General features: G+C 40.7%; 1 protein-coding gene across 2 annotated transcripts; it reads left to right on the forward strand.

Moving 5' to 3' along the window:
• The first annotated feature begins 57 nt into the window (after window positions 1-57).
• LOC139469673 (N-acetylglucosamine-1-phosphotransferase subunit gamma-like) lies at window positions 58-11506 on the forward strand. 2 transcript variants are annotated; one of them, XM_071251912.1, is made up of 10 exons: window positions 58-148; window positions 619-673; window positions 1085-1219; window positions 1801-1884; window positions 2833-2926; window positions 3947-4144; window positions 4519-4683; window positions 7115-7205; window positions 7644-7686; window positions 10566-10651. In XM_071251912.1, exons 1-9 carry the CDS (start codon window positions 94-96, stop codon window positions 7652-7654), a joined length of 888 nt encoding a protein of 295 aa, XP_071108013.1. In that variant the 5' UTR covers window positions 58-93; the 3' UTR covers window positions 7655-7686; window positions 10566-10651. The 2 variants fall into 2 exon arrangements, with proteins under 2 accessions (XP_071108013.1, XP_071108012.1); XM_071251911.1 differs by lacking the exon at window positions 7644-7686 and having other exon boundaries at window positions 10566-11506.
• The last annotated feature ends 426 nt before the right edge of the window (window positions 11507-11932 follow it).

Consider the following 11932-nt stretch of genomic DNA (forward strand, 5'->3'; position numbering starts at 1 on the left):
CACATAAACATGGAAATCAGTAGTTATTACCTCTATGATTGAAGTTGAGAGTTTAGAGATTGGCCACATGACTGACTAAACACGGTCGAAGCAATGGGGCTTAGATTTGTTGTGACGTTAATATTTATTTTATCCTTTGTTAAAAAAGGTATTCATAATGTTCATTATTCCAACTTTGCTATCTGGCAAAACTCCGTCTCGGTGCAATTATTGTCACGTGGATTACTGAGTACTTTGATTATGCTTGTTGTTGTGATTGTGTTTGTGATGCTGGCTTACTTTACCATGTGTAAACACACACGCATGCACACAAACACACACTTGAAATTTCACTTCCTCTCAGCTCTGCTGTGAGATAGCAGGATGTACCGCTTACCGAATTTAAACACCATGTACACACTCTGGGAAAGCAGATAATAGTAATTGAATGTCATGCAGACCAGGGTCTTATCAGACAGGGGAGGTGAAAACAAGCAACTTTTATGAAACTGGTCTTACTGTTAAAAGGGTGTTGTGCAAAAGGTTACTCACTTTCTAAGTATCCACTTTAACCTTTCAAAGTTTGGTTGTTTCATGATTTTAATTCCCATGGTTACAATGATATTTCTTCCTTACCAGATGTCTTCGGTAATATGGTCAGCATGAAGATAGTCGATGAACCCTCAAGCTATGGGTGAGTACCAGAACTACAATGTTGTATTTGACTTTTTGACGAAGTATTAGTGTTAATATGCTGTATTAATAATTGCATCATTCTTCAAGTGACATGCAGTGACAACCATCCCCAAGTCCCATGTTGTTAATTGCTATTGGACCCGTGAAGATCCGGGGTAGAATAGGTCTTCAGCAACCCATGCTTGCTGTAAAAAGCGATTATCGTGTCTTAAGAGGGATCAGGTGGTCAGGCTCTATGACTTGATTGATGCATGTCATATCACTGGGTTGTCTGGTCCAGACTCGATTATTCACAGACTGACGTCATATAGCTGGAATATTGCTGAGAGCGCCATTAAACAACAAACAAACAACAGACAAACAATGGCTAGTGACGTGTACTGTATTATCTTCCATTCCCTTTTGACAGTTTAAGCAACAGTTTTGGTGGCCTGTACCAGTCCCAGGAAGACAAGCTGCAGATGAGGGTTCATCCAGCCAACTTCTCGGGCCCTGCTCATCTCAAGAGGCTGGTGGGGAAGTGCTTCAGTCTTGTGGACAACAGGTCAGTTCTCACATCCTGTACCGTAGTCTTGACAGCATTGGCCATGTTTTTGAGCACGACCCCACCACCTCTTCATGTATTTTGGATCTCAATTTTAAATCTGAACACCAGTTTGAAAAAAATCTCTTTGTGATCAATGAGCTGTGAATGTAGCTCACCTGGACCAGCCTAGATGGCAGCCAAGTCGCCCAGTAACAGCTGTTATAAATTAGACAATTAGCGCCTTATTAGTTATTCTTTTTTTATTGTTTGGTATATATCAACGGGAGGTCAGTGGTTATTTAGTCCAATGCCCAGTTACATAGATAGAGACTTCAGCATGATCATGATGATTAATGTTTAATAACTTGGCACCAAATTGTTTTCGTGACAAAGAAATTTATTTCATACACTTCTCAAGTATGTCAGCTGTGATTTAGACCTGTCATTACAGTCCTATGATGTCTGTTGGACTATTGTAATTTTGTGGAAGTTGAGTCACCTCATTGTCAGCCACAGCCACTGTACATGCAGTCATGGCAACAATTGTAGTCGTAAGGCCACAGTTTCTGTTCTGTACATTTCCTTGTGTCTGTTTCCAGCTATAAGTATGAGTTCTGTCCCTTCTACAACGTGACCCAGCATGAGCAGAGCCTGAGATGGAATCCATACAGCGGAGTTCTGGGGTAAGCTGTGATGTGGAGCTTACAGTACACAGTACTGGCATGGGAAATGTTCTACAGTATCATACCATATTAGTCATGCCCGGTTCCAATACACACCCCCTGACTAACTTCTAGACCAATCTGTAAGTAATCTTTTGAGTATCACCTGCAAAGACCAAAAAGATTCATTACAGTCTTTATTTCTTGAGTATATTAGAGGTTATTTTTTATAGAAGACTGTGCAGAAGGGGTATATAATTATATAATTGCCTTGTAACTGTTATCTAAAATGTGTTTGTGTTATCAACATTTGAATCTCTGAAAACAGATTTAGCTTGTTGAGTATGGTTTAATAAGCGCTGTGTTTTTAAGCAACCTGAAATAATGCCGATGCAGCTTTAAATTTTAACTCACTCTAAGCAACCTGGGCACTTATGACAAATATGGTGTTTAGTATTCAAATCATTGACAATATACACCAGGTAAATGTGTGTCTTGTTTGCAGTGTTGACATGATTCATTTAATTTAAATTTACAAGTTTACATGCAGTTGTTTAGGACTTGTAAACAGGATCGAATTACCTGTATGTACATGAATCTCCTGTTCACAGTACTTGTTCTTCAAGTGTACAACAGCTTTGCATCAATGATGATTACAATATAGGGTGGTTAATACAATACATCTAGCAAATTGTTTTGTATGTTATATCATGTGATAGGGGTGAGTTACAAGTTTAAATGTCATTTCCACAACGATGTGCTTTAAATCATATTCAGTAAAGGGTGAAAAAAGATACTTTTTCTGATTTATCAATAAGAAATAAAGTGAGATTTAACTAAGTTTAAGCAGTGAAATAAATAAATATTTAACCCGAAACTAAACCTAAGAAAAAATGCGTCAGGTAAGAAAGGCATTGAAGTTGTGTGAGTCCATGAAGTGTTGATGATATCTGTTTGTTTGACTGACAGAGGGTATCAGGAGTGGGAGATCGAGAACAACACATTCCACGCCATGGTGATGAGGGAGGGCGATGCATGTGGAGAAATATTCCGATCAGTGAAGGTTAGTGTCACATGCCACAGAGGGGACGGAAGGAACTCTGTGATGTATGTCCATGTTATTGTCCGTCCCCAGTTACAGTAGGCTTACATGACACATCACTAGAGTTACTCTGCTCACATCTCTCTCATAGATTCTAGACAAGAAATAACATCCTGACTTGTGGGCAACTTTTAGAACTAAAGAATTCAAGGTCACATGCCCATAGAAGACTGTAATAGTCGATACAGGACACCTATCAATATGTTCAAGTAGAAAGTTCATTCATGAACTGTTACAGTGTTTTTGTGATGGAACATGTTGCATGTTATTCTCATGATTCCGAGAGTGACACCTGGTGAACTACTTTGGCGACTTTTTTTATATTTCTTGGTTTACGGATGCGCCACTCTTTCAAGGTCCAAATGTTGAAAAAACATAAAAATACATATTACTCTTTTTTTGTTACCGCAGATCTTTACTTTGAGAAATGCATATAAAGTTCAAACAAAAAAGATTTTGTTTCCTTGTTGAGTGTAAAGCAAAGGGAAGTCACTCTAATATTTCTAGCTGGGATCCTTCTCTGATACCATCAAAGTGTGTCAAAGCAAAGCACAGTGGTAACCAGTTTAATCGTTGTCCATGCTGCCAAAATGGCGACGTCTTTCATGCATTTCACCATGACATGAATATTCTTATGTTGCCATTTGTGCACAAGCTGTGTGCCAGGGGCATAATGAAATGTACTTGAGTTGTATACTGAGTTGCTTTCTTTCGTTACTCCAGAATATTTTTTTAAAGATGTACCTACCTAACATTTTAGGACAAAAGTCAAGTAAAGAAAATTGAGGAGTTTTTTTTGTTTTTTTTAATTTGCCAGCTCACTATTGAAATGAGTTTGAAATCCGTAAACCAAGAAATTAAAAAGAATGTCGCCATACTGGTGTTTGAAAAGTTGAATTGCAGTAAGCTCACAATTCCTAACATATGTTTTACACATTTATGCAAAGTTAGACTACAATGTCTTCCCCTGCTTGTTGTCAGGTGTTCTTCAGGTGCAGCAACCACAGCCATGTCACTAAAGTGTCCGAGCCTCACACCTGTCAGTATCACATGGACTTCCTGACCCCCCTGGTCTGCCACAACCACTCCATGCTGGTGTACCCCACCCTAGCGCGGGAACTGCAGGGGGAGTGGGACAGGGTTGAGGGGGAGCTTGTCAGGGAGGAAATTACTCAACAGGTAAGACATGTGTTGGTATGCATCATGGTGAAGGAATATTGGGAATTCTTTGTCTAGAGTTCTGTCCCTTAGCCATGCCAGAAACCTGTGATTGTTAGTTTAAATCTCAGATTTGCCCTGAATACAATATAACTGAAATACTTCCACATTAAGCTGACACACTGTGATAAAACTGAAATACTGTTTAAAGCAGCATTACACCAAAACTTGATGACTATAAGAATTTGGATGTTGAACATTTGAGCACAACACAATTTAGATCAATATGTTTGCTCTATCAGTCTATAGCTGTTGTTGTTTTTCTTCATGTCTCTAAAGTATGATGTTTTTATTATGGCATTCATTGTGAATGGTTAATGGTGTGTCTGTTTCAGGGCTACAAGAAAAAATTACGAAAAATATTTGAAGATGCTGGATATTATCTGTCAAAAGAAAAACATAAAATACTTTCCAAAGTACCAGAGATTAAAAAGGAAGAACCAGCTAAGCCTGTGGAGGAGCCAAAGGGAGAGTTCTCATCGATGCAAAAATGTACAGAGGTAAGTATGTATAGCTTACACAACATGCTCTATGTTGACCAACTGACATATTGCTGACCCGTGACATTACAGACAGATTGCTGACCTGTGACATGACTGGTAGATTGCTGAGCTGTGAAGTGACTGACAGATTGCTGACCCGTGACATGACTGGTAGATTGCTGAGCTGTGAAGTGACTGACAGATTGCTGACCTGTGACATGACTGGTAGATTGCTGACCTGTGACATGACTGACAGATTGCTGACCTGTGACATGAGAGACAGATTGCTGACCTGTGACATGACTGACAGATTGCTGACCTGTGACATGACTGACAGATTGCTGACCTGTGACATGAGAGACAGATTGCTGACCTGTGAAATGAGAGACAGATTGCTGACCTGTGACATGACTGGTAGATTGCTGACCTGTGACAGACTGCTCACCTGTCATAACTTACACAACATGCTGTACATTGACCAACTGTGACAGATTGCTGACCTGTGACATGTCTGGTAGATTGCTGACCTGTGACATGACAGACAGATTGCTGACCTGTGACATGAGAGACAGATTGCTGACCTGTGACATGAGAGACAGATTGCTGACCTGTGACGTGACTGACAGATTGCTGACCTGTGACATGAGAGACAGATTGCTGACCTGTGACGTGACTGACAGATTGCTGACCTGTGACATGAGAGACAGATTGCTGACCTGTGACGTGACTGACAGATTGCTGACCTGTGACGTGACTGGTAGATTGCTGACCTGTGACAGTTTGCTGACCTGTGACGTGACTGACAGATTGCTGACCTGTGACGTGACTGGTAGATTGCTGACCTGTGACAGTTTGCTGACCTGTGACGTGACTGACAGATTGCTGACCTGTGACGTGACTGGTAGATTGCTGACCTGTGACATGAGAGACAGATTGCTGACCTGTGACATGAGAGACAGATTGCTCACATGTGACGTGACTGACAGATTGCTGACCTGTGACGTGATTGACAGATTGCTGACCTGTGACGTGACTGATCGATTGCTGACCTGTGACATGAGAGACAGACTGCTGACCTGTGACATGACAGACAGATTGCTGACCTGTGACATGACAGACAGATTGCTGACCTGTGACATGACTGATTGCTGACCTGTGACGTGACTGATAGATTGCTGACCTGTGACGTGACTGACAGATTGCTGACCTGTGACGGGACTGATAAATTGCTGACCTGTGATGTGACATGACAGATTGCTGACCTGTGACGTGACTGACAGATTGCTGACCTGTGATGTGACAGATTGCTGACCTGTGACATGACAGATTGCTGACCTGTGACATGACAGATTGCTGACCTGTGACCTGACTGATAGATTGCTGACCTGTGATGTGACTGACAGATTGCTGACCTGTGACATGACAGATTGCTGACCTGTGACGTGACTGATCGATTGCTGACCTGTGACGTGACTGATTGCTGACCTGTGACTGACAGATTGCTGACCTGTGACATGACAGATTGCTGACCTGTGACGTGACTGAACGATTGCTGACCTGTGACGTGACTGATTGCTGACCTGTGACTGACAGATTGTTTTACCTGTGATGTGACAGACAGATTGCTGACCTGTGATGTGACTGACAGATTGCTGACCTGTGACATGACTTATAGATTGCTGACCTGTGACATGACAGATTGCTGACCTGTGACGTGACCGGTAGATTGCTGACCTGTGACATGACTTGTAGATTGCTGACCTGTGACATGACTTATAGATTGCTGACCTGTGACATGACCAGTAGATTGCTGACTTGTGACGTGACTGATAGATTGCTGACCTGTGACATGACCAGTAGATTGCTGACTTGTGACGTGACTGATAGATTGCTGACCTGTGACGTGACTGATAGATTGCTGACCTGTGACGTGACTGACAGATTGCTGACCTGTGACATGACAGATTGCTGACCTGTGACAGATTGCTGACCTGTGACGTGACAGATTGCTGACCTGTGACATGACTGATAGATTGCTGACCTGTGACGTGACTGATAGATTGCTGACCTGTGACATGACAGATTGCTGACCTGTGACATGACTGATAGATTGCTGACCTGTGACATGACTGGTAGATTGCTGACCTGTGACATGACTGACAGATTGCTGACCTGTGACTTACAGATTGCTGACCTGTGACATGACTGATAGATTGCTGACCTGTGACGTGACTGATAGATTGCTGACCTGTGACGTGACTGACAGATTGCTGACCTGTGACGTGACTGACAGATTGCTGACCTGTGACATGACTGGTAGATTGCTGACCTGTAACGTGACTGATAGATTGCTGACCTGTGACGTGACTGACAGATTGCTGACCTGTGACGTGACTGACAGATTGCTGAAAGACTCTGTGAGACAAAGGTGTGTCATTCTGTTTTACAGGAAGTCACCAAGTTACGAGAGGAGCTTGCCCAGCTGAAAGAAGGGCTGCTAGTACGAGGGATCAAGGAGTTCGAGCTAAGTAATAATAAAGGTGAGGAGGTCAAGGGAGGTGATAACTCCAGCATAATCCGTGTGTAATCTGTAACTCAGATTCTTCAACATCACTAAGCTGTACCATTCCTCCAGCATGTCTATGTAGTAGACTAATTATCACATTGTTAATATCTTGTTTAATTCTGAACTCAAAACGGGGCATTTTTGTTTGTGTTACTGCTCCAAGACATACAGTTTGTTTCTCTGCAAGGAGCAGCCTAGATGTTGTCCAGCTTTTCTAAATGGGTTTTGTTAAAACCCAAGACATAATTACTCCTTTTCTGGAACAAATTTAAAAAAAACCCCAACCCCATTATAACTCTTTTCCTAAAACTAGACCCAACACATGATGTGCAGGTTGTTTGTGTTTGAGTGGGATGTGGAAACTATTTTTTGTTGAAGAAAGTTACAGATCAAATGTTTTGTTTCGATTCAGCTGAAAAATAACATGATGCAGTGTATGTTACCATGGTTACTGTGTAAGTATATCACATGTTGTCAAGGTTGTTGTACAGTGTCCTTATTATCAACCTTCTTATTGATCTACCATTTAAACATTAATGTATCAGAAACATGTTTGCAGCTGTTTGCTATGCAGTGTTCCTTATTAAGCATAACATGAAAGGGGTCCTGGTCTCTGATTTAGGGGTCCCTAGATTCCGGTAGTACAGGTGCAGGCTTCGAGGACCCCAGGACCCAATCTCATTAAAATCAGATCTTAGTTCTCGCTATCACTAAACAAAGATCTTAGGACATCCCATTACAGGTCATGTCAGACCGACCTTGCGCGAACTTTGACCGACCAATGGAATGACCAATCAGAAGGCAGCTTTCTTGTGCTTTACGGCACTAATTTCGAATTGGCGACTACACTTTGAAACATATTTTGACAAATTCTCGATTACAAATTTGAAACCTGAACAAGATAACATTCTGGATTGGCCAATAGATGGTCTAGATTGTATGGATACAGTTGTTAAACCCGTAACTATCGTTCGGAGTTAAAGTTTTCGAGGCTGCATGATTAGAAATCACATTCTGACTATCACTTTCATAATCTGGTAAGAGATGCTCTGATTTGTCGGATGAAAGGTCGTTCTGACGTGACCCCAAATGGGATGTCCTCAGATCTTTGTTTAGCGGTAGTGAGAACTGAGGTCTGATTTTAATGAGATTGCCCAGGACCCTTCTTCATGTGTAACTCTCCATGCAGTCTGTAGTTCATGTGAGCTTTCATATACGTCATGTACATCTCTGTGTTGGACATAGACTACCAAATAGAAGTTAAGAACATACCATGACAGATTAACTATAGTAATATGAAACAATCTGGTGTTCTTTAACATCTTTTGAGTAGTATATAAGAGGCTTTGTATGGATGATTCTTTAGGGATGCTGCCATGGAGGCAGTATTGGATACATCACTTTTCGTACATATTGTGATGGTTAATATGCAGTTGTAAATATATAACAAAAGAAGTATTTTCACTTTGGTCTTTGTTTAGTTTATGACCTTTGATCTTCTTCTACTGAGTTGTGTACCCTAGAATCTATTCTCTGAAATCATAGGTTTGGAAGCTGAAATGTTCAGTATTCAAATTTCAATCCTAGTAACACTGTCTCCAACATATTTTGACTAATCTGGTTTTGAACATTGGCCCAATTTGCAACTTTTGAAAGAATTTCAATCCCGACTTCCAACCATCCAAATGAAACCATTCTGGTGAGGTACAGAACCTGTTTGATGCTGTGTTACCCCTTGTTCTGTTGTGCCTGTGTACTTGTCACGCTGTAACCCTGTGTAATGATGTCGTATGTTAGATACATATATACATACATCATACAATATTTGTATGTTGAGTAAATAATGAATGATTTTGTAGTTCATTTTCAATCACTTTCCTGTACACAGATTCTACACCAGTTTGTACACAGCAATGTTTCAGTAGTTTCAGTTTTGTTGTGACGTGTCTGTGACAACACAGTGTTGATGTATTGCTACAAAATATTGTCATGGTATTTCTAATGGTGAATGTATTTGAGGAGTCATTATGCCATAACAATTTCCTATCTCATGTGAAGTGTGTCTGTGTCAGATGCTGGGCGTGACCTTGACTTACAAAAGTGGGGATCCAGGGGATTCCAGTTATTAATTTTTAAGGTCCTTGCAAGCAGTATGATGGTCCTGTAAAGTAATGAAGTGGTGTAGTGTACTGTACGTTTTGATCATTACTTTAGAGCCTGGAATGAATCAGTGATCACATGGACAGTAGTCATGATTTATGGATGAAATAACAGACACTCCTAACTGCTCTTGATGTGCTGTGGGGACAATGACTATTACTGTGCATCCTTTGGGACGTAGTATGTGTTTTCTCTGTGTCCCATCTCAACATAACTGCATACTGGACTCACATTTGTGTGTCATGTAAAACCCTGCAAAACATAACTGATTGAGTATTGAGTAACAGCGGCAGGGGACTCGTCTTGCAGCAATAATATAGGCACATTCAGATACATTACATTTTGTTTGTTGGTTGACGCCTCACTCGGCGGCCTGCTTATACAACACATTGGATGCTATGTGGATGAGGATGACAGGTGAAACTGGCTATGCAAGTCAATTGTTTAAATGTATGCCATGTTAGGTAACCATAGCAACACTACATCTCAATATTCAGTGGCCGTATGGTAAGCTAGTGGTTAAAGCGTTCGCTTGTCATGCCGAAGACCAGGTTTGATTCCACTTGAGTACATTGTGTGAAGCATTTCTGGTTTCCCCTGCTATGATATTGCTAGAATATTGTTCAAAGCTGTGTAAAACCATGCTCACTCACTCTCTCACTCACATTTCAATATTCACAAATTACTGTTATCATATTATTGACTTTAACACGTCAGTATTTCTGAATGTGTGTGTATGTATATGATACATAATTGTAGAAAAAGAGTAATACTTTTTGTATCTAACATTAAGATGATAGCAGTGAAGGTTTGCTGATACACCCCAGTTCTGTGTGGGGCATTTTTCAGTGGATTGTTGTTGGGATTGCGATGACAGCTTTGATTGTATACTCCCCAGGGGGTTCAGATTAAAAAAAACAACCTGAATGTACACTGACCCATTGACTGAGGTACCGCATTCAACGTAATAAGCGCCCAGGGCGCTCTCAAAATTAGAAATAAGGGGCTCTTATTAGAATATAAATTTGGTGAGAGAAAAAAACAGTTGAAAGATCTTGAATATTGTGATTTATGCTGACAGCCTGGAATGATACAAAAGAAAAGTTTGTGCGTATTATACACATGCCATTTCACCATGTTGGCCGTTGATTTCATTTCCACATTGTTATTTCAGGATCAAGACTTCCGGCTTTGAGGGTCAATTCACCAATACAAGATCACCAAAATGTCACCACAATACGGAATGGAACTGAAGAAAATAAACATGAATCATTGTGATCTCAATTCATCAACATCATAATCATCATTCAATTGAAATCCACAGACATCCACCTGCCGATGTTGTTAATGTGAGTTGTGTGACATCTGGAGAACAGTTCGTGTCGTTCCCATCTCCTACCCAGAGTTCCAAGTAGCCAGCCTGGTACCTCCACCACAGACCAGAGACATGGGATGATCTGTCACATTTTACACAGTCCATTCAAGATACTGCATCTGTTTGTCATCTGTTTCATTTTTCACAAGTCTACACATTTAGATAAAGATATATCATAGAGTGGTTGACATTCATTGAGAAAATATCATATTTGCATATTTTCCTTTGTTTACATTGGTTATTCGTCTCCACGTGCTATCATCGAAGCCCTACTTCGATGTTTAAAGATACATTTCATGCAACTCACTGTTGCAGTTGTAGCAGCATATCTATATAATTATGCATATCTAAAATATCTAAAGCGCACTGAAAGCTTCCATGAGGCCTGTACTGATTTCAGAATAAGCATGTTTGTTTACAAACAAGAAAGTCTGGTCACGTGATATGCAAATTAGCCTGTGGCAATGGTGTAATGCTGTCATCACTGCACCCTTGTCATGCTAAGGAGCCAGTGGATGCAAACAAGTTGGCCCATATTTTGAGAGGAATATGAAATTTGTCACGTTATTACATACGACTAAAAAGTTATGTAATGCGAAAGAATTGGGTGATCCTTAACGTTTTTTTAGTCATATATGTAGAATTGGTTTTGATTTGTTGCTAAGTTATTCTGTATTTTTCCTGTTATACTTACCTGTTGTCGGTCAATAGAGCAACGTGTGAATCTAAGTGTGAGAACACTGTGGGGATTCTGGGTTAGAATAGGTCACCAGCCACCTATACATGATGCATCATACCCCAGTGATGCGAGATGTTGCTCTTATTATCAGTCACTCAATTGTCTGGTCCAGACTTGATATATTTTACAGGCTGCTGTCATACAGCTGAGACACCGCGAACTGCGGCAGTAAACAACCGTGTGTGGGAACTGAGCAGACTGTGTGTTTGTTTGTTTGTTTGTTGTTTAATGCATCACTCAGCAATATTCCAGCTATATGACAGTGGTCGGTAAATAATCGAGTCTGGACCAGACAAATTCAGTGATTTACATCATGGGCATTGAGCTACGCATTTGAGACACAATGACATGCATCAACCAAGTCAGCGAGTCTGACCACCCAATCCTGTTAGTCACCTCTTATGACAAGCATCGTTGCCCTTTATGG

Source organism: Haliotis cracherodii, unplaced genomic scaffold, assembly GCF_022045235.1.
Source record: "Haliotis cracherodii isolate W230 unplaced genomic scaffold, xgHalCrac1.p SCAF_2, whole genome shotgun sequence".
Taxonomy (NCBI): domain Eukaryota; kingdom Metazoa; phylum Mollusca; class Gastropoda; order Lepetellida; family Haliotidae; genus Haliotis; species Haliotis cracherodii.